A 24,420-nucleotide genomic window follows, 5' to 3' on the forward strand; every position below is an offset into this window, starting at 1 on the left:
TTCTGAGTTTGGCCAATAATTAGTGCTTTTATCTATGATCTAATTTATCTCCACAAGCAGAGAGTGCTGTGATTTATAATAAATGTTTTGTGTAGTAGTTCTAAGATTTATTGAACATTTTTACTAGCCAGTACTTTATTATAGACAAATGATCAATTATCATATATTTAAGGTACATATTTTAATTTTAAACTAGTTTAAGGATAGTACTATACAAAGCTGAAGAGTTAAAACATTATAGTAGTAATATTGATAAATAACTCTGTGTTTACCCCATAAATGATACGCATACACTCTGTACTGAGATAAACTGGGTCTGGTGGGTCACAGTTAATGACAATGTGGCCTTTTGTTTCAAATCAATGGAGGCACATCAGGGTTATCTTCAAAGTCTGGATCGTCATCCCTTGGTATACATTTTGGTTCAGATCCAACTCTTCTAGGTGTGTGTTTTTTCTCTTGAACAATGTTAGCCACATCAGGAAATGAATGCTTGCTAGGATCTACTTCTAGCTTCTCAGTTTGCTTGCTTCTACAACAACAATGACAAGGGCAAAGGGCAATTAATATTACATCTTTTAAAATTAAGTTTCAAATAGATTCAATTCATTCACTCATTCTTCAACAAACATTGTCAAGTGCTCTACCAGGAACATAGAGGTGAAAATATGAGACTGGCCCTGGCTTCAAGTAACTTCAAGCCTTGTGGAAGCAAGGTTCTGACATCTGAAGAAATTAAGCACTAAAAAGTATTACTGGGCTGTGCCAATCCATAGGCAGCTGGAAGAGAGGTCACCTGGGGGACTCTGCTTACCAAGAAATATGTCTGATAACTGAAATGATATAGCAGGCAAAGCCCCACAGCAAGGATCAATAGTAGAATTGCTCTGGGCAATTCTTACTCCTGAAGGCAGCTAATCAGGCTCTGGGAACCTGCTGCTTCAGACAATCCAACCTGCTGTGGTTTGGTAGGGGTGTTTATTCTCCAAGACCAGGTACATGGCACAACTTACCCCCACCAGCTTTCCCTCCCACAAGAACTGTTCTTACTGCCCTCACCCAGCTCTCCCAGCAACAGCAAGAATGAAACAGATCAAGGAAGAACTCCAGTTTGCCAATGATTCCCATTATCATAGCCACATGGAGAGCTCTGTAGCTAATACAGGTTGCTGGGCCACTTTCCTGGCAATTTTGATCAAATGGGCCTGGGACTGGACCCAGTAACCTGTATTTATATAAAGTTTCCCCATGATTTTGATGTTCAGATTATTTTAGAGTCACTGCACCATTCATTCATTCATTTACTCATTCAACACATACATACGACGTACCACCACCCCCACCCCCATCCATCAGTTTGTCAAGCTATGGTGGCTTGTGTGTTGCTATGATACTAGAAGCTATGCAACTGGTAGTCCAAATACCAGCAGGGTCACCCATGGTGGACAGATTTCAGTGGAGCTTCAAGACTAAGACTAGGAAGAAAGGCCTGGCAATCTACTCCTGAAAATTAGCCAAAGAAAACCCCATGGCTTACAGTAGAACATTATCTGACTCTGTTGCTTTGAACATGTTGTCAGTGGGGACCAATAACTAGAGGAGAACATCATGTTTGGTGAAGTGGAGGGCCAACGAGGGCAAAGGAGACCCTCGGTGAGATGGATTGGCACAGTAGCTACAAGGATGCAGTCTAACATGCTGGTAATGGTGAGGAGGATGCAGGACCAGACAACCTTAAACTGTTTGCCTAAGATCACCAAGAGTCAGAGTCAACTTGATGGCAGCTACCAACAACATGTTCCAGTTGCCTTGCCAGGCACCAGGCATACCATGGTCTGTGCAAACAGACAAGGTCTCACAGCACAGTGCAGTGCTTTAACATAGACCATCACACGCTCAGGTAATTGTTTCATATCGGTCTGTCCCCCCCCCAGACCGACTTCCTTGAGACAAAGGTTTTGTCTTTTTCACCTTATATCCTTGGCATACAGCTTTACTGAATAATTACTTGTTGAATAGATGAAAACATACTATCGTACTATAGAGGGATAAGGAAATTAAATAAGAATGATCTCTGTGCTAAAGAAAATCACAGTCTCCTACAGGAGCTCAAAATGGTGGTCCTCAGACTGAATTTACCCAGCAGACACGCTTTGTTGGGGAGAGGGAGGTTCAATTTTTTTTTTTAAGAAGTGCAAACTCTCTATTGTCCTTGCAACCCCCCACTCATTTCTGTAACCTGCTCAGCTCTTGAAGGCATTTGAGTTTTCTGACTTCTCTTAGTACTTTGACTAATACACATGCCCCCTTGAGAAAAAATACAAAGAGTATAAAATAACCTGTTTTGAAGACCTGGATTGCACACTATAAACTGCGTATGCTGCAAGAGGAGGGAGAAATCAAAATAGACTTGTGCTCTGCGAAGAGGTGAACAGAGGTGGGTCTGAAGATGCCTGGAAGGTGTTTAAGGAGTTGGATGAGCACATGGGAAGGAGACTCCAGGGGAAACCCAGGCTCCAGCTGGTATTCCCTGGTTCCTCTACCTTTAAAAGGACTAGAGAATTGTTACATAGGAAATGATACCAATGTCCAGGAAGTAATCACCGTCATAATGCTGGTGACTGCCTGCCTGAGACGGCTGGCCTTAAGAAGGCCTGTCTGCAAGGTTGACCCTTGGCTGGCCCCTAGGAACTTGCATAGTAAGTGTTCCTACACTGATATGAAACATTCCCTAAAGAACAAGGGTGGCTCATGGTGGCTAGACTGTGCAAGCAACGTGGCTGATGCTAACCACCTCCTTCCCTTCTGGGAGAGTGACCAGCCACCAATAAAAACCCTGGGCAGTGTCTCTAATGAGCTTCCTTGGTAGACCACACTTCACAAGTGTCACAACTCACTGCTGGGGGAATTAAATGCATCTGGTGAGACTCTGGATCCCTGGTGGCTCAGTGGTTAAGAGCTTGGCTGCTAACCGAAAGGTTGGCAGTTCAAATCCACCAGCCGCTCCTTGGGAACTCGCTGGGGCAGTTCTACTCTGTCCTATAAGGTTGCTATGAGTCAGAATCAACACGATGACAACGGGTTTGGTTTTTGGTTTTTGTGAGACTCCACGGGAAGAGGACACTTGGAAACATGCATTAGGTTTCCTCTGGACTTCACCCTTTGCTGATTTTGGTTTGCATACTTTCGCTGTAATTAATCTTAACCTCGAGTATGACTATCGTTAAGCGTCTGGCTGCTAACCTAAAGGTCGGCAGTTCGAATCCACCAGCTGTCCTTGGAAACCATATAAGGCAGTTCCACTCTGTCCTATAGGGTCACTATGAGTGAGAATTGACTTGACAGCAACAGTTTTTTTTTTTTTGGTGAGGCCTTCCAGCGAGTCCTCAAACCTGACAGACTAATTGTGTAAGTAATAATAACGACAATAACAACGTTCATCTACATTGTCATGGTACTCTCTAGTTTGGAAAATGTTTTAATACAAATGTAGGAAGTTAAAGTTCAAGGACCTACACTACAGCCATTATTAAATATTCAAAAAGCAAACAAACACCTAACCTGTTGCCATCGAGTCGATTCGGACTCCTATCAACCCTATACGACAGAGTCGAACTGCCCCATAGTGTTTTCAGGGAGCAGCTGGTGAATTCAAACTGCTGGCCTTCTGCTTGGCAGCAGAGCTCTTAACCTCTGCACCACCAGGGTTCCTATTAAATACAGCTCTACTTTTAATGACTACGTTCTTACTTTAAAAGTTATGATACCTGCGTTGGTGGTATAGCGGTGAGCACAGCTGCCTTCCTAAAGCTATGATATCTGTGGCTTAATTAAGGAAATATCTAAATGCATCTATGATAATTATATTGTCCTTGACTTTGAGGAAAAGAGGCTTATCCCTTCTAGGCATATCCCCTGGGCCATAATTTTGGGATTTAAGTCATAAACAATGAATGTAGCCAGTATCTGGTTACCTGCGGCTCCCCTGCTTCTGGTGCTGGGATAACTAATTGCATTGGGAGACTTTAATTACTCACGAGTCTCTGGGGTAACAAACAGTGAGCAGCTAAGCTGGGGGCACTCAAGGATCACACTAATCCCCAAAATAATAAGGAGAAGGGCTTTTCTCATCTACTTTCCCACCTCAATGTCAGAGGCCCTAAGGCAGAGAAGCCGGTCACCAGTTTTACCCACTACCCGCCTGTCAGAAAGTCTAGAGTCTAGTACGAAAAGATGGACGACAAAATAAACAGATTCATTACCACGGAAGAAAGCAAAAAAAAAAAAAATCTAAAACCACTAGGAGTAAAACACATCAAAGACAGATTCCTTCTATTAAAGAACATAAAGAAATAATCTTTTTTTCTGGTAGTATGGTGAGCTAGCACATTCAGACCAAGCAATTTCACCTCCCACTGAAAATCTCCTTGAGATCATGAAGGAATTGTTAGCTGCTGTAAACACACCAAGGAATTTCTGTTGCTATTAGTTGCCATCAAGTCAGCTCCAACTCACCGTGACCTCATGCACAACAGAACAAAAGGTTGCCCAGCTGCAACAAAAGGTTGTAACAGTTTTCACAACTCTTGGTATGTTTGAGTCCATTGTTGCAGCTACCGTGTATTTTGAGTGCCTTCCAACATTCTAGCACTATTTTGGACAATATTCTGTTGTGATCCATGGGGTTTTCATTGGCTAATGTTTTGAAATGGATCACCAGGCCGTTCTTCCCAGCCTGTCTTAGTCTGGAAGCTCTGCTGAAACCTGTCCGCCATGGGTAACCCTGCTGGTATTTGAAATACTGGTGGCATAGCTTCCAGCATCACAGCAACATGCAAGTCACCACAGCACGACAAACTGACAAACTGGGGTAACGGGGGTGTCCATATTGGAAAAACATTATCATACCTTAACAAAATTGTCATACCTTAAACAATCAATCCTGATGGATTATACCTAATATAAAAGGCAAACCTATAAAGCTACAAAATATAATGTAAGGGACTGCCTTTTTATGAATTCAGGGTAGGAAAGGATTTCTTAAATAAGATAAAGAAAAAATTAACCATAAAAACGTTTAGTAATTTCAGTTATTTTAAAATTAAGATCTTCTGTTCATCAACAGACCATGAAGAGAGTAGAAAGGCAAGCCCAAGAGTGTACCAGGTTTTATGATCCTCGTTCCACCGCTACCAACCCTGTGAGCTTTGGCAAATTACACCACCTCTCTGTGCCTCAGTACGTAGAAATGCTAATGTTATTTTGAAGATCAAAGATAGATAATGTATAGCATCATGGAGCACAGAGTAACCAAAAACCCATTGCCACTGAGCCAATTCTGACTCATAGCGACCCTATAGGGCAGAGTAGAAGTGCCCCCATAGGGTTTCCAAGGAGCAGCTGGTGGATTTGAACTGCCAACCTTCTGGTGCGCAGCTGAGCTCTTAACCACTGTGCCACCGGGGCTCCATGCACAGAACAGGCACTCAGTAAATACCTTCATTTTTTGAGAAAGTTGTGCATCTGGCTTCATCTCACAGTGTCACAGGATGACAAGAGCTGAGCGAGTCAGTTACCCTCTCCGCAAATGTGATCCCATCCAGCCAAGACGAACAAACCCCAGCCTGATCTGTTCGTCTCCCTCCATTCACTCTGCCTCTCAGCATGAGGAGTGGGCCACTCTGGGGTGGGAAGGGTTGAGGGGCCTCTTCTGTCCCACTCAGCAGACTACTGTCCCCCTCCCCCCGTCGCCATCCTTCTTCCCTCAAAGCCCCAACCCTGCCCGGCCTCAGGCCTTCGTGTGTGCAGCCTTAACTCGCAGCTGTTTGGTTAGTGGGGTTGCCTAGCCAGAGGCAGACAGGGTGTGATAACGAAGTTCGTCGGCTTGATTAAGGAGTACCAGAGTCTTCACACAGACATTTTATGTGTGGTTGTGGGGTGACCGTGTCTCAGTAACCAAAATGAAAAGGAAAAGCGTTGTAAAACTACCACAGGGGGCACCGCCATGAAGAACTGTGCTCAGACATCTCGAATCCTCAAGTGTAATCACAGTCGTGACGGCTTTCCTGAGGTCTGAAAACCAGCTCCAAACTCTGTGCAAACGGTTTGGCTTCCCAGCCCTGCGATTCTGCACAAATTAGACTCAGACTCTTTACATGTGTTGGGGGTTAATTATATCTGTGACTATTCATAATAGTCATAATATCCTTGAATCTCCATAAATTAGACATGTATATGAAATGAAAATCACTAAGCTGGGAAATAGGAGAGTCGATTTCCAAGGTTATAAACAGCAACCCACTTTCCAGTGGGTACTTAATTCCATACCTGTTGTTCAAACAAACCCTGTGTTTGAAAACCTCTATAAAACTTCTAAAAAACTGTTGTCCTTGAATACGCTAATGCCTGCCTGCTTCTTTTATGCAAGGCATATATACAGCTCTTGTTCAGGTATTTTTATGACGACAATTCTGGTATATACATTTGTATCGCCAAGATTGTTTGCCTTGGTTCAAAATAGATTTGACCATCTGGAGGGGAAGAGTCTGGAAACCACGACACGTAGAAGGACGGTTGAAAGAACTAGGACACCCGTTCTAGAGGTGGACTGAGAAAGGCGAGAGCTTTGTGCAAAATACTTTTAGGGATGTTGCTGCTTAAGGAAGATCAGTTTTGTTCTGAGGGTCTCCAGGGGGCTGAGCCAGAATCCCCAAGTAGAAATCAGAGAGAAAGATGAAGAGCCAGCTAAGGTTGGGGGCACACTGAGACTGAGATAAGTATTCTATTGAGAGGGTGAGGGTCCCGCTGGGACAGGCGTGTAAGCAGAGGCTGGAAGATACCCGATCGTCAGGAGATGGATGGGAGGACACACCATGGGGCCTCTTGGGCTCTTGCAGCCCCAAGAGTCTCCGAATCTACGAAGTGACATGTGGATCATAATAGGGGGCAGTGTGAGCACTAGTATGAGCACAGCCCACCAGAGCCAACCCAGTACAACATGGCTGCGTGACCTTGGGGACATTCTAAACTGCTCTCTGCCTCAGTTTCTCCATTTGAAAACTGAGAATAAAAACTATGAGGGTTAAATGTGCTGATATGGGAAAAGCACGCAAAATACATAGCGAGTGCTCAGCAAACGTTGGCAGTCATGGGTGTTGATGTCTCCATCCTCATTACTGCAAGCTATTGGGCCCGGTATGTGCACAGATGTGTTTTTCATGGACCGAGAGCCTTACAAATCTACAGTTTAAGGTTTGGGGAACACATATTACCATTCATAGCATGAGTAAACTTTAAATGTCAAATAATCGTATCTTTTTGGATGCTACATTCTAGGCAACAAAATGACAATGAAGACAATACAATAAAACTAAAGACAGCCCCGAGGGGGGTTACCTGTTGTTTGTTTGTTCTTTGATGACATCTGAGGTGGTTTTCACAGACTTGGATGATTTTCTGCCACCTGTGATTACTTCTCCTACCTGAAATAAAAATACAACACACACTATGTGGTACAGTAATCCCTGATGTGCCTTTGAAAACATTCCCTCTCTCTCTTTATGTGTGTGTCTATATATATGTACACATATATATACATATACACACACTCATTTAAGGATGCTAAAATGTTTTAATTTTTCATCAAGTATTCCAGGAAAGAGTCTAACTTTAAGCGCCTATATGTTGTATGGAGGTTACACCACACGTCTGTTCACAATAGTCCTGTAAAGCCACAAGCTATGCTTCAGGGTGCCCAAGGCCAACCAGCGGGATACAGATGAATTAATTTATGTAACACGTATTTCCTGAGAGCCAACAACATGCCAGACTCTACTGGGGGTCCTGTGGACACAGATGTGAGTGAGCGCCTGCCTCTGAGGATCTCTCAGTGGGATAAGCTGCCATGGAAACTCCTCCTAGCTGCAAGTTAGAGTCCTTATTCTCCTAGGTCACAGGACCCTGGCTGCCTCCTCTGTAAAAGGAGGGAATTAGATTATGATCTCCAAGGTTCCTTCCTGGTTTGCAAAGTCCCATAATTCTCCTATTGTTTTTATTGTTGGGTGCCATTGAGGCGATTCCAACTCACAGTGATCCTATACGACAGAGCAGAATTGTCCATTAGGGTTTCCTGGTCTGTAGTAGCCTAGCGCTTAACCATTGTGCGCTAGGGTTCCTTGTTTTAAACTAAAGAAACGCAGGGCTGCACATGCGAGGGTCTCAATAAATGAACATTTATTTTACTCAATTCAACAAACATACTGCAAAGATTACTCTGACCCAGCATCTTTCCTCAAACTCATAATACATGAGTGTGGAGAGAACATGCTAACATTTACTTAGTGGACCCCAAACTATGTGCTAGGCACACGCCTACTCATGCTAGGTATCTGACATATTCGATTTAACCAACACTGCTATGAGACATGATTACATGTAGGGGAGAAAAGACATTTTAAAGCTCATCTCTTCAGGTGGCCTTGGCCCACTGACCAAGGAGGAGACTCTGCCCTTTCAAGGAGGAGAGTGACTTGGAGTGGGCTTACCTTCCTGTCACCACACTCATTAGCTGCTTCTCTTTGGTGGGAGAATGGCCTATTTGCTGGGCCATGTCTCCCTGGTGGGCAGACTCACTGCTGTGAAAGAAGGGGAAGGCCCTCTGCCTCCTTCTTGGTCCCGCCTGAGACTTGGTTGTTACACTGCTATGGTCCGGGTCCAGGCAGCTGACTAAGGAAAAAGACTAGGCTTGGACTTGAGGCGCCTCATCACCACCTGCTCCCATCTGCTGGCCCAGGCAAACATGGTGGACTCAAGGTCTATGTTTCAGAAGGAAGTTAGAAGCTCCAGCACAGCATCAATCCTATGCCACATCCCCCTATCCAATCTTTACTAGACCTTTGCACTGGAGTGCTGGGCATGAAACCAAATTAATAAGTGGGATAATTTGTTTTGCTTGGATTCTTGGTTGTAGGCTCAACTGATCAGAAATCTAGAAAGCCTAGCCCATTGTTTATCACACACATGCTTCAATAAATGAACGATGAATGAATGCATGAAGGAAGGAATCCTGGTCTGAGAGACCGTAGCATCAGACTCAGGTAGGTGATTGCTCTTCCAGATAAACAGCCCCCGATGGCAACCTTTGTCCTTTGTCACATCATGCAGTAGTGCAAGAACTCCTACGCAACCCGCTCTTTATTCCTTTTTTAGAATGCAGTGGTATGTCTTTCTATCCTATTTTATAAACATGCAATATGTGTACGTATGTTTGGCTTAGTTCTGCAACCTTCCACCAAAGGACACAAACATAATATGACTTCCCTTTCTATAGGCTTTATGGGAGGGTCTATGTGCAATGCAGAAAGAAAGGATCTGCTCAGGCTCCATCCTTTCAATATATGTATTGATCAGCTCTTAAGCACCACAAATGGTTTGTGCAATGGCCAGACTTTTTCTGAGACTCCAGAGGGAAAAATAAAAGCAAAACAAAACAATGAATACTGCATGTACTAAAGACATTAAATTTCAAGGCTGGAAGAATTTGTTCAGAAATGTTTTCAAAGAGGTATAGTCAGCATAACAAAAACTTGTGTAAAAATGCTATAGAAGAATCAGCAAATAAAGGCCCCAATGTAATGTTTCCTGAATAATTAAAGTAGATGACTCATAGAAAGGGTCACTAACAGAGTGGGTTTGTATGATCATCAAATGTGGTTTGTTCTGGAGGAGGCCAACTCTAAAATGTTTTATTTGCTGAATGTTAAAATATATTAATGTCATAATTTCATTGCTTTGCAATAATTTCTTGCTGGCCAATGATGGTATATTTTTAGATGCTAATGTGGCAGAGTATGAATGTTTAGACTATTTTAACATGAAAACTTAATTTGATTTTCTTCCTGTTCTTTAGCTGAATGAGTAGGATGGACTATGACTATTTCCCCACATCTTGCTGACGATTTCCCCATAAGGAAACAGAAAGCATCTTTTTCAGTTCCTGTTGATTTTAGTTCTGGTTTAGTAATGTCAAAACTCTAAGAGCCCTGGTGGCGCAATGGTTAAGAACTTGGCTGCTAACCAAAAGGTCGGCAGTTCGAATCCACCAGCCGCTCCTTGGAAACCCTGTGGGGTGGTTCTACCCTGTCCTATAGGGCTGCTATGAGTCAGAACCGACTCAACGGCACCTAACAACGTAAACAAAAAGGAAAATAGAATGGAGGGAAAAGACTAACAAGAGATTGCTCCTGGCTGATGAGAGGAGAGAGAGGTCACAGGTGTTAAGGTAACGGGGACCCATACCTTCCTTCTGGCAGCATCTCAGGTGGGCAGCAAGACCTCTGACAGACATGGCTCATAGTATGTGGGGAGCAGCACTGTCCAGCAGGACTGTCTGCAATGAGGGAGATGTTCTGCACTGTCCAGTATGGTAGCCACCAGCTACCTGTGGCTATTGAGCATTTGAAACGTGGTTCGTGCAATTGAAAAACTGAAGTTTTCATTTTACTTAATTTTAATTAAAATTTACATAGCCAGAGAGATGGGAACTTGACCAGAGTTGGCGTCCAAATCCTTGTGGGGTGGACATGATGGGCTTACCCAGATTCTTCTTCAGGAGAGAAGGATGTCCATCCACACTGGTTACCCCAACTCATCTATAGTACTTGGCCAATGGCCTTTTCAGTTCTGGGATTCTCTGCCCCTTCTTGACATCCTGGACCTGGAACTCATGTGATGGTGAGAGCCATGGAGCCTATGTCCCAGTCTCTCTGATCAGTGTGAGGTACGGAGGCCTGTCCCCTGGGCCTACTTAGAACAGTTCTAAAGGCCCATCTCAGTCTCAGAGCTAACTGAGGGGCTGGCTGAGGCCATGGATGGGCCTGCCTTGCAGCTTACCTTCTTGCTTTTCCAACCCCAGCTCCTCCCTCCCTTCCACAGTTGTTGATCCCTAATAGACAGTTTGTATGTGCACCTCCAGCTCAGAATCTGCTTCCCAGGGAGACCAATCTATGACACTATAGCACTGTATTTATTTTTTAACATTTTAATTACTTTAAAGGAGGCCAATGTTAGTAAAAATGAATTAAAATATCAGCATTTAAAAAACAAAAACAAATGAACAAAAAACCCTCTCGAACCAAAAGTACAAGTTTTGTATTGCTTCACATTGTAAATGCACCAACAAGGATTGGGGCATATGCATAACTAGAGTCTTACAACACCTCATTCCTAACACTGTTATTTGTCACATAATAAGCACAGACAAAGATTCTCTGTGTTGATGGAAATGCAAATAGAATCACAAATTTGGAACTTTCCTTCACAGGGAATTTGCTGGGCACCAGAATCTAAATGTGCTTCTTATTTTTAAAAGATATTTTCAGCTCATTTAGCTTCAAAGGTTCTTCTAAGTCTGAAACTTAGAATGAATTAGGAAATTAGCAGTAAGGAAAAGTAACACAGAAATTCATCTTAACATCAAACATTCCTAAAAACAGCAGGGAAACCCAGTTTGTCCAAGCAGAGGCTATGGGTTCCAAGTTCCAAAGTCCTGAAACAATGACATTTGGTTGTCCACCATACCCGCAGTCTTGGTGCTGAGATTCCTCTGAGAGTGATGTTCTTTCACATCAACTCAAACCCCAAAACCCACTGCTGTTGAGTTGATTTTGACTCATAGTGACCCCACAGGACAGGGTAGAACCTTTGCCCCATAGGGTGTCCAAGGCTGTAATCTTTACAGAAGCAGACTGCCACATCTTTCTCCTGCAGAGCAGCTGATGGGTCCAAACTGCTGACCTTTTGGTTGGCAGCCAAACACTTAACCACTGTGCCACCGCCACCAGGGCTCCTTTGTTAACATCAACCATCTTCTAATTCACTTGTACTAAATGTGCTTAGGGATTACTAATGGAAAAGTTGTAAGGACCCAAATATGTTTAATAAATTAGATCCTGTGGGACTAATGATTTCCTGGACCCATGGAGAAAATGTAATAATCTACTTGAAAATTCAATTGCGGGGTATAAATTAACATAAATTAACATTATAATGAGGGCACATTATTTTAGCTCTCAGAAAGCCAGGCAGCTGAAGGAGTGAGCGTGGAGGTGGTAAGCAAGTCCACTTTTCTGCAGAACTCAAACCTCCTGCTGAGGCTTCCCTGACAGAGGCCTTTCCTGTCTTTGCTTAAACAGCACCTTGGGCTGAAGTCTCATTACCTCTAGAGGCAGCACCCTTCCCTAAGAGAACCTGTCATTAACAAAGTGCACGGTTGCTTTTGCTGTTGTTGTTAGATGCCGTCGAGCTGGCTCCTGCCACGGCGACCCCAAACTCTGCCTGGTCCCGTACCATTGCTTTGGTCTGTTGCAGATTGGACTGTTGTGATCCATAGGGCTTCCATGGGCTGATTTTTGAAGTAGATTGCCAGGCCTTTCTTCCTAGTTTGTCTTAGTCTGGAAGCTCCTGTGAAACTTGTTCAGCACCACAGCAACACGCAAGCCTCCACTGACAGATGGGTGGTGCCTGCATGAGGTGCATGGGCCAGCAATCGAACCTGTTCTCCCGCATGGAAGACGAGAGTACTACCACTGAACCACCGCTGCCCCCAGTGTGCAATTGCTTTACTAACTATAAAAGTTACACATACTGGATGAATGGACGTGGGGAACCCAGGGTGGAAAAGGGGAGAGTGCTGACACATTGCAGGGAATGCAACTAATGTCACAAAACAATTTGTGTATAAATTTTTGAATGAGAAACTAATTGGCACTGTAAACTTTCTCCTAAAGCACAACAGAATTTTAAAAAACAAAACAAAACAAAAAATTACACTTACTAAGAAACACAAGCTCTAAAGGAGTTGTGAAAAAAATAGTAAACAGATGCAAAGAAAGACTAAACTCTTTATCTTTAAACTGACCCATAGCAATTACCAGCATCTGTTTTTGATCTACAAATCGGAGATTCACATGGTTCAATTTAATGGTTACTTATGTGCAGTGAAATAAGAATGGGCAAACAATCATTCCATTTCAGATGAAGACTTGTTGTTGGTAAAGAAGTGAATGGAGAGAGAAAACGGAATATAATCAGATACATTTGCTAAGAAAGAAAAGGTAAGTAATTAACTTTTTGACTTTTTCTTATGAATTTAGAAAGGCTTCTTAAATTACAGTATCTGTCCATAAAAATCAGTTTCTCTTCCTCTTGGGGATTTCGCTTTTCTCTCACAGTTTGAACTATTACCTCCATCAAATCTGCTAAAAAAAAAAAAAATTACTAAGCATCTATTATGAGCGAATCACAGGACTAAGTGAGATGATCATAAACAATCAAAACACACTGAAGAAAGTACAAATGATAGACACATACACAGCCAACTACGGAAGCCCAAAGGAGGGATACTCACGGGCACCATGGGTGGGATGGGGAGGGATCGAAGAAGACTTACTGGAGGATGTGAGGCTTGATCATGAATTTTAAAGATTGACTAGTTGGAGTTTGCTAGAAGATGGAAGGGGACGGAGGAAAGGGAGGAAGAACATTCCAGGGAGAGAAAAAAGTGTGAACGAAGACACAAAGGTAAACGACCACATAAACCAGCACAGAATATGAGACAGATGAGAGGCAGAGACACAGCTGAAGAACCGGCCAAAGGTCAAATCCCGGAGGTGCTTGGCCTTTACCCAGGAGGTGATGGGGGCCTTTGTAGTACTTCAATGAGACAGTGACGTGGTGTCCTAACTCACAATGCAGGTACTTAACTGGATATCAATATGGGAAAAAAATGTACCTTGACTACTGCTTCATAATAATTAATTTGAGATGGATCATAGACCCAAAGTTAAAAGCAAAAATGTTAAAGGTTCTAGAAGAAAGCACAGGAGATTATCTTAGTGACCTAGAAGCCAGCAATTTCATAGACAGGACATAGGAAGTGAGAACCATAGCAAATTAGAATTCATCAAAGCTAAATACTTCAGCTTATTCTCAATAAGAAAATAATAACCAAGTGACCAACTGGGAGAAAATATTTATAAACATGTAAGGCATGATAGAGTATGAATAAGTAGCTTTAGAGTTTTATTCTTTATCTAATATTTATTTGGCACCTACTAGAAGACAGATACTGCTCCAGACATTGAATGAATCAAGGTGTCTACTCTCATAAACCTTCCATCTAGATGGGGAAAGACAGACTATACAAAATTAAACCAATAAATAAGGTCATTTCATACGGTAATAAATGTGATAAAAATAAAGCCGGTAAGATGGCTGAGAGGGATGATTGAGGGAATATGACAGGCTGCATTAGATTTGATATTCAGGAAATGTGCGTGCACAAAGATAACATTTGAACTAGGACCTGTATGATACAAAGGAGAAAAAGGTGTGAAAAGCAAAAGGGGCAGAGGACTCTTAGCAGAAAGAATAGCAACTACAAAGGTCCTGTGGTGGCAATGAGGTTACTGTGTTCTAGGAACAGAAAGAAAGCCAGAGTGTCTGGAATGCAATGAGAGAAGAGGGAAGTAGGAGAAGATGCCAGGAAGCTGGGCAGAAGCTACTTTGCACAGAGTCTTATGGGCTACAACAAGGCATCGGAATGTTTTTCCAAGTGCTAGGAAAAACCACTGGTGGGATTTTAAGTAGGGACATAAGATGATGTGATTTATGTTTTTAATAGATCACTCTGGCTTCTATATGAAGAAGGAGTAAAAGTGTAGAAAAGAATAAAAGAAAACAGAAGGCTGTATGAGATAGTCCAGTTGAGAGATGATGATGGCTTGAACGGGGTGAATGTAGTAGAGGTGGTGACAGGAAACTGAATTCATGACATATTTTGGAGGTAGCACCAAAAAAATGTAGGTTGTGAGGGTAAGAGGAAAGTCAAGAATTCCTCCCAGTCTTTGACTTGAGCCACTGGGTAGAGGGTGGTGACATTTTCTGAGATGGGAAACTATGAGAGGAGCAGATCTAGGGCCAGAAATCATACGCACATTTGGCCATTTTAAATTAGATATGCAGATTATGCATTCAATTGACTTGTCAGTTGGCAGTTGTATATAAAAGTCTCAACTCAGTGAAGTATGAGGTTGGTAATCATCAGCATATATATAAATATATGGTAGTTATAGCTACGAAGAGTGGAAGAAATAAGAAGTCCTAGATAGAGGAGAGAAAGGGGCCCAGGACTGAATTTGGGGGCCCTTTGTCATTTGAGGCTGATTAGAGAAGAGCCATGAAAGGAAATTAAGAAGGAACAACCAACGAGTTGGAGGAGAAACAGAAAGGTGTGTTATCAGGGAAGTGGAGAAAGGAAGAAAGGAGGGAGGGTTCAAGCATGTCTAAGGCTGTTGAGAAGTAGAGTAAATGAGACCACAGAAGTGATCATTGGCTTTGACAAAATGGAAGTCATGGTGACCTTGATGGAAGTCGTTTCAGTGGGGCAGTGGAAATGGGACCCCAGCTGGAGAGCGTGGATGAAAAGAAGGCAGGAATTTCAGACAATTCTTTCGAGAAATTTTGTCATGAACGGGAACAGAGAAATGGGGCAATAGCTGGGGGTGGGGGGAGGAGGGACCATGGGAGGGTTTTTGAGGCAGGAGTGATGGTACACCTTAAGAAGAGAAGTTAAGGAGGAAGACTATAAAGACTCATTGAATATTCAGTCAGAGAAGGAAGAAGAAAACTATAGGCTGCCCCTCACAAAACCAGTGTTTATGACTTCTGTGGGGGAAAGACTGGTAGTGTTGCCTCTGCTGACCTTCAGAATCCTCAACTGTCATCTCAGAGCTGAACATCTGAGGCAGAAATTAGTCTAGAAGCCTGAACAGTCTTAACATGGATAGATGACAACCCTGAAGGAACTTAATAAAATCAAAGTTTAAAAAAAAAAGAAAAAAAGTCCTTTGAATTATCTGGATTCTTTCAATTACAGTGTACATGAGTTAGGATGAGTTCTGTTGCAAGCTGCAGAAACCCCAACTCAAATTGGATTAAGCTGTAAGCAATATATTATCTCTTATAACTAGACATGTGAAGCTTGGGAGGGCTCCAGGAGACGTGAACTTGGCATGGGTTCCATATAACTTCCCTATCTACCACAGATATTTTTTGCATCATTGGATCTAACAGGTCTAAAGCCTTCATAATTATTTGTACTGTTAGATGGATTAGTTGGAGAAACTTATTCTGGGAACCCTTGCTAGATATTCAGTAAGTGTCTGCTAGCACAGCCAAAATATATGTTATCTCTAAAACCCAGTAAGACCTACCAAGCATTGTTCATCTTCTTTGGTTGTAGGTGATGTGAAGGGGAACAACTTCTTACTTTTTAAGGGCTATCCCAAAACCCTCTGCCACCAGGCCTCTGGAAATTTCATTTGGGTGGCTTGTCGCCAAATTTCTGTGGAGTTTATATCTCTCTGGCATGCTCATGTTTTACCAGGGCATGTAAGGTACCTGACACTTCTTGCTCACTAGGTCCTAAAGACAGGTCATCAACTTTATTTCATCATTAGGGGATAAAGAGATGACCCAAGTCACTGAGACTAAACTATGACGGAGAGCAGGGGGCGGTAGAAGTATGCTGTTCTTCCTGCTAGGCGGAGGCAAGTCATGTTTGGTGGTGGTCTCTGCTTACTGGAACAGAAGAACGCTCATTTTCCAGCCACACAACAGGTGCCAAGAGCTGTGGATTTGTTTCAATCAAGTGATAACGTCTGGGAGAGCGACTACAGCTGGAGAACCCACCTGATTAAATTTATGATAACCCACTGTCATTTTCCAAGCCCTACCTTATTTTTTCACATGCCAAACAGAAGACTTAGAAAGTAATAAGAATCACCACTCGTCCATATTTCAGTTCTGTAATTCATATTGCACTGAGTACCTGTTTGTGACTGTGGAATGTGGACTTTTGGTGTCCCATTCTCTGATGCTATCAAGATAACCTTCACCTCCTTCAAACACAACGTTAGATAATGAACCTCAGTTTTCCATTTCTTTAATGAGTCAGCTGCCTGTATCCAGCCCTGGTACCAATTACTGTATTGGTCAGGTTTTATAAACAGAGAATAGAAGCTACTCTAGCTAGTTTAGGCAAGTAGGGATTTATTACATGCATAAAATGGCTTACAAAACGGTCAAAGAAACAGACATTAGGCTGAGCTTCCACAAATCACTCCTAATACTACTCTGAGGATCTGATCGGTCGAGGGAGCTGCTGCTTCTGCTGTGATCAGGAGGTGATCTGCAAAATCAGAAAGCTAAACCTGGTAATTCCAGAATGATGCCACGTTTGCCATGATCAGAACGTTTTCTCTGCCAGATCAAAAAGCTGCTTTGATAGCTGAAATTTCTAGACGCACACTGCCTCTGCTATGATCTGCACCAGCCAAAGGAATACCTCACACCTTGCCTCCCTCCTCCCATGACTCAATTCCAAGTCTAAGGACGTCTTGGAAATGAGATCTTTACCTCTGCAGCTTCTCTAACCTAGAAAGCCATACTAGCAAATGATTAGATGTTGAGTGAGCTAATCCATGACATCTACTGCGGTGGTTGTCCAGAATATTCTAGTCTTGGGAATGATTTAAATAACATGTAGATATTAAATAGCATTTAAGTAGTTCACTAGTAAAATCATCTGGCTCTGGATTGTTTTCTAGAAGTGATTCTTTGAAAATATCTCCAATTTATTTTCCCCTCTTAGCTAATTTCAGGATATGTTTGTATGTTTAAGTGCATTTCATCAAGGACCGCTCTATCAGTTAGAAAAATACTCCTCCATATAATTATATTTTGTTGTTTCTGATTTTGCTTGTGTTTTCATTCTTTTTCTGTGATTATGGCTTGTCAGAGGTTGTTATTTATTGTTGATTCCGTTGTTTTCAAAGAAACATTTTTTGGGATTTATTTATTGTACTGATAATCTGTTTCTATTTCTCTAACTTGTACTTTTCTCAAATTTGTATTTTTCTCATGCTTATTTCTGACCTCTTGTTTTAAGAATTTTTATATGCTATTCTTTTCTGTTTTTTGAGCTGAATGCTTAGGTTTTTAAAATTATTTTAAAAAATAATGCTATGAATTTACCTCTTAGTAAGTTCATTTACTCTCATCTTGACTTGATCTCACCTCTGGATATAATAACAACAAATAACATTGACAATAATCACTTATTGGGTGTCCATTGTGTGCAAGGGTAGGTTTGCTACATAATTTATCTTTATATTGATTTAGGTAGGCTAAAAGAAACTCATGAATGTATCCAAAGTTACATAGAACTAGCAACTTACAAAACTTTGTTGAATCAAGTGTCTTTGACTCTAAAGCCTATACTATTTGCTGAAATTTACATTTTTTATTTTCTGAATAATATCTAATTATATATATATTTTTTATTTCCTTTGGGTTTTAAGAGTATTTTGGGACAGTATTTTCCAATTTCCCAGTTTTATTTGTTGGATTATTCTACATTTTATGCTCAATTTTGTTTCTATTGACTTGTAAAGAGAGAATTTATTCTGTATTTTTTCCTTTGGAAATGAAAATTAGGTTTTCTTAGGATTCAGTTTACTATGAATTTTTAAAACTATCAATCGTTTATTTTTAAAAAGAAGGTACTTTAGTCTCTTTGTAAAGCACCTAGATATTCAAAATTATTAATGATATTATTCAAACAATAGCAGTCTTACTTTTTTATCATTTCTTTCAAAGATAGAAATTGGTCATAAATAATCTTGCAGAGCCAGGTTCTCTTGATTTTTCCTTGTATTTCTAATACCTTATGCTTCATACACTTAAATAATGTACAACATAATGCATAAAGGGCAGGTGCATCTTTATTCTGTATTATTCCTTTTGTTACTATAGAATGACCCTCTTGGTTCCATTTAATGCTTTTTTGCCTTATATTCTATCAAGTCTGATATTAATTTACTCTAATTTTTCTTGAAAATATATCAAATACAAAGTGAAAAAAGTGCAATGTATATTTGGGTAGGGGGGTTGTAAAAGAGAAAGTATTTATAGGTTTGTTCTCCCCACCCATAGTTTTCCAATTTTACATTTTAATCTCAGTTTATACATCACATAATTTTCTTTTTATATCACCTTCACTTCTTCCAAGAACAATAATAACTTATTTGAATTTTTTTAAACCTTATTCAAAACCATTCAAGTTATTTCTCTGGACTACTGCAACGCTCTGGAAAGGTGATGGCAGAGACTTGCAGGGCTGATGGGTAAGAGACGTAACGGAGCCTAGAACATGAGACTCCCTCATGAGGCCCTGAGTTCAAAGGACATGTCAGGAAGGTATTCTAGCCACACTCCTGACCCTGCAAGAGGACATTCCTGGGTATCTAATTCAATGGAAGCCTTTTTTTCCAGAACCTAGCACAGTGCTTTGCACACAGTAGGTGCACATCAAAATGTAGGCAATATCTGAATGAACAAATGGCAACAGACCAGAACTAAAAGACCTTCAAAGATGCCTATCCCTGCCTATTATGACATCTATCAACAGGGGAGAGGAGGGACGTCTGCAGGTTGAAGCTTCATGCAGGCTGAGCCCTGCTGGGACTGGGTCTAACTGGGAGGGAAGGGATTTGGGGAACCAGAGAAGATCCCGGCAGTTATGACTGTGACACTAGTCTCTGCGTCAGTGATGCAATTTCAAGTCTCAGCAGATGGCAGGAGAAGCTACTTGCAAGAAAGAGTCTGAGCCTATTCAATGCTGGGGCTTAGAAACTGGGGCAAGGGCAACCCCTGGTCTGCAGAGGGTGATAGTGGGTTCCACAAGGAGGAGACAGGAAAAAGGACATAGCAGGAGTCACTGGGTAGTGCAAATGGCTAACACGATTGCTGCTGACCAAAAATTGCTGCCAACAGAAAGGCTGGAGGTTCCAGTCCACCCAGAGGTGCCGTGGAAGAAAGGCCTGGCACTCTACTTCCAAAAAGTCAGCCATTGAAAACTCTATGGAGTACAGTTCTACTCTGACACATATAATGTCACCCTGAGTCAGAACTGACTCAGTGACAACTGGTCACTTTTTCTTTTCCCTTCTACAGTAAGTTGCACAGTGCTTTGTCTATACTAAGTGCTCAATAAACCATTGTTGAATTGAATATTTTAATTGATTAATAATTCATTCATTGTCTAAAGCTTTGTAGAATTTTGCAGAAAGTTTTCTATTTCTGAGTTCTGGCCCCTTAATTCTGTGTCATAGCAACCCAAACATGCTAAATAATTCCCTCATTTGGTATTAATAACTTCCAAATTATGTATTTATGAATGCCACATGTCTTTTTTCCATCATCATTTCACTTAGGTATACACATTTAATGTCTTCACCCATACCTCATAAATAATTTCTTCCACTGTCTCCACCTTTTTTTTTTTCTTCATAAAACTTCCAAACTGCCTAAGTCCTTTGGACACTAAACTACCTTGACATAAGCCAATTATTTGATTTGTGAGCTGCCTCAGTTTCTTAGTGCTGCTATAACAGAGATATCACAAGTGGGTGGCTTTAACAAACAGAAATTTATTTTCTCACAGTTTGGGAGGCTAGAAGTCTGAATTCAGGGCACCAGCTCCTGGGGAAGGCCTTCTCTCTCTGTCAGCTCTTGGGGAAGGTCTTCGTCTCTTTTCAGCTGCTATCCCTTGGCAATCTTCATGTGGCATAGCATCTGTCTTCCCCCATCTGAGCTTATTTGCCTCTGTGTCTAATTGCCCTTATATCTCAAAAGTAACTGGCTTAAAATACACCCAGCACAGATGTGGCCTAATTAGTGTAACAAAGAAAACCCTGTTCCCAAATGGGATTACGTCCACAGGTATAGGGGGTTAGGATATATAACACATATTTTGGGGTGACATAATTCAATCCATAACAGGGCCTAGGGGGGCACTGAATCAGTTACTAAGTTAATAGTGCTTATCGATGAGCCCAGCCATACAATTATAATACACTGCTTTTTTCTAGAAATCCTGATATTAATTTCAGACTAACTGGTTCACTTGTACATTGTTCATCTTACATATTTCTGGAGTTTATATTTACTTGCTACTTATCCATAATACTTATGATGAACATTTAAATATGCAAAGTTCAGACTCCAGAAAAAGTTATTAATAATATAAAAACCTCAGACTTAATGAGAATTTTTTTTTATTATTATCCTCTGGCATTAGAGGAAGTTACATATATCAAAATTTACTTGATATCTTAATATCGTACTTCATTATTTAACTGTATTCTGACTGTGTTTACTAAGAAAAGCACTAACTTTCCTATTTTAAAAATGGTATTTATTCCACAGTATTAGAACATATGTAAAGTATCACTGACACATTATTTTTAAATCTTTGAACAGATACAAAATGCAATATCTGTGTAAATCAAATGTTTCTGAAGTTGATTCTATCTCTAGGGTTAGGGGATGAGGCCAGTGAACAGCAGGGTGATAGAGTGGGGCTGGGTGGTAGGGGGTGGGGGGATGAGGGGTGGATGAGGGTATGGAAGGCACCACAGGGGGGCTGAGCCCAGGTTAGAGAAGACTCTTGTGCAAAGTATCTGACATAGTCACATGATGCTTTAAGATCAGACTCAACTGTTGAATGCAAAGTACTGATCAGAAGATAATCACGTTGCATAGATGAAGAGAAAGGGTGAAGGTTAACTAACAGAGTAACCCATTGCCATGGAGTCAATTCCGACTCATAGCAACCCTATAGGACAGAGGAGAACTGCCCCATAGGGTTTCCAAGGCTGTAATATTTATGGAAGCAGACTGCCACATCTTTCTCAGGAGGAGCAGCTAGTGGGTTTGAACCATCGACCTTTTGGTTAGCAGTTGAGTGCTTATCCACTTTGCCACCAGGGCTCCTAGCTGTGGAGCAGGAGAAATGAAATGAGCAAACCAGAGAGAGACTGTGTAGGTCAGCCCAATCTTGAGGAGAGGAAGTGAGACTTTGGCAGGAGAGAGGAGGAGGAGGAAGAAGAGGAGGAGGAAGTGGGGAGAAGACCAAGGAGAACAGTGGAATCACTCATGTGATCTCATCCACAGGGTGAGAGTGATGCAAGTTTTCAGTCAGAGCCCCCTCGCTCATAGTCTACTCCTCGTTACCCCGGCAATGGGACCTGGGTGAGAAAAGCCACATGCCAAGGTGGTAAACAGTAAATAGGGGTGGAGTTGAGCAGTCTCATTAGTAGCGCCTTGGAATAAGGTCTGAAAGTGTTTGAGAGAGTTTGTGTCATAGGAAAAAATGATGTCCTGAAGGCTAACCCTTTTGTATGACTAGCATGCTAAATACCAATGACCTGTTGCTTTTCCTACTGACTGTGCTGGGGGTTCACATTCGGTAATAACACACAGTTAGATATCCACACTGTCTTGCCTGGCCTACTCCAGCCTCAGTGCTTAGAAGAAAACCCTAAAATCAGGAACCCTGGGAAGGGAAAAAGCAACGCTCCCTCTCCTGCTTTCCGTGTCAGGATCCAGAGCCTGGTGGTGACATCTGTCAGAGGACCAGGGTATTCGCACCGCAGATGATTCAAGGAATTACCCTGGAGCTCTTTAAAAGTCTCATTCCCAAAGAATTATCACTAGCTGACCTATGTGGTTAAAGCACTCGGCTGCTAACCAAAAGGTCAGAGGTTCGAACCCACCAGCCATTCCATGGGAGAAAGATGTGGCAGTCTGCTTCCATAAATATTACAGCCTTGGAGACCCTACAGGGCAGTTCTACTCTGTCCTATAGGGTCTCTATGAGTAGGAATCGACTCGATGGCATACAACAACAACAACATGGGTCTCCCAGTTGTCCTGAATTACTGCTTGACCTCACCTTTCCTCCTCACTGGCTGGTAATTAGGAGAATGACTCCATCACCCACCCCAACTAGCCAATAAGTAAGAGAGGGGCAGAGCCCATTTTATGGGCAGCCTTGCAGTTCTGCAGAAGCTATGAAGTTGAGCCACACAAACAGAGCATTTGGTGTCATCAAACTTGGGAGACTAGGTCATTGCTTTAACAGCAGAGATCTAGCCTCATATCACTTCCTCTTTTTTAAAAATTAATCCCCACCATATAGACTCATGATGGAAGAATTTACCAAGGCTCCGTTCTTATTGCACTTCCTTCTATGGGCATGTTGTTATCAGTTGCTGTCAAATGGATTTCGACTCATGGAGATCCCATGCATGCAGAGAACTGCTCCACAGGATTTTCAAGGCTGTGACCTTTTGGAATCAGACTGCCGGGCTTGTATTGTGAGCAGTCTCAGGGTAGGTCTGAACTGCCAACCTTCCGGTTAGTAGTTGAGCACTTAACCGTTTGCATCGCCCAGGGACTCAGATCACCTCCTCTTTTATTTTCTTATAAAGATTTTTATACAAACTCAAGAAGGGAATTAAATAGAAAATAAGATGCAAATGATGGATCTATTTCAACATATGGCTGTTCTCTGGAGCCCACTGAGCCCTGCCCATTCTTAAGAGGTCCCTCATGGGGCATCCCCCTGCTTGGTTTGCCCAGGAGCACGGCCAGCAAGGCAAGACACTGAATTCCCAGTTCTCTCCAAAGCTGATTCCTTCCTTGGATCAGGGTCAGCTGTGCAGGAAGTTCCTGGTGAGATTTGAATAACCTTCTGAGCAGCTGAGCCCTGACCTTCATCTGGCATCCATTATATTTCTATTTTGACAAGCATGTATTTAGTTGAAAGTAATCTCCTTATTTAGCTGATGTTTGTTTATCTAGCTTTATGGAAATCCATCAAAGGGAAAAGTCAACCCACCTGGTCAAGAAGGAAGCCAGGGAAGAAAAGGACCGTGATCTTGAAGGGACCTCTCTATAATCTTGAAGAAAACAATTACTTGCAAATAATGGGTTTCCTTGACTTTCTGTTAGCATTACAGCTAGGGAACTGTGTAGTTATCTCTGAATCAAAGTGGTACAAAAAATCTGGGAAGAAAATGTAAATTTTATTTTATCTAATTTTGATCCTGAGCAACTTGGTAAATGGGGGAAAGAATCTCAAAGATGAATGAAGACTGACAGAATCCGGATTTTACGGGGCGGACTGTCGAATGGGCAAGGTAAGCACTGTGATTACCTTGCTTACCAGATCATCTGTAGTGAACAATTTCACTTTTTTCACCACATCAAAGATTCTGCTTCTAGGTACGGCTGGAATCTGTCTCTCTCCCAACCCCACAGCACCTTCCTACAGAATCAAAGCCTCTTTTCAAACTTACAGTCCCTGACAAGGGTGGATTACCCAGTAAGCAAGGTAAGCACGGAGTTACTTATGCTTACTTACTAATCTGTAGTAACCAATTTCACATGGGTTTCACCATATCTCTGGTGCTTACTTACCGATCTGTAGTGACCAATTGCAGTGAAATTGGTCAC

At 41.8% G+C, this 24,420-nt stretch overlaps 1 protein-coding gene across 1 annotated transcript in view; it reads right to left on the minus strand.

Annotated features, from left to right (window-relative positions):
* Positions 1 to 354: 354 nt before the first annotated feature.
* DNAAF11 (dynein axonemal assembly factor 11) overlaps positions 355 to 24,420 on the minus strand; it is a 53,980-nt gene continuing 29,914 nt past the window's right edge. Inside the window, exons 8-9 of the mRNA XM_023728162.1 lie at positions 7,396 to 7,481; positions 355 to 532 (exon numbers count right to left, since the gene is read on the minus strand). Coding sequence (XP_023583930.1) covers positions 355 to 532; positions 7,396 to 7,481 — 264 coding nt within the window. The remainder of the gene's footprint in view (positions 533 to 7,395; positions 7,482 to 24,420) is intronic.

This window comes from Trichechus manatus, unplaced genomic scaffold (assembly GCF_000243295.1).
Source record: "Trichechus manatus latirostris isolate Lorelei unplaced genomic scaffold, TriManLat1.0 scaffold00022, whole genome shotgun sequence".
NCBI lineage: Eukaryota > Metazoa > Chordata > Mammalia > Sirenia > Trichechidae > Trichechus > Trichechus manatus.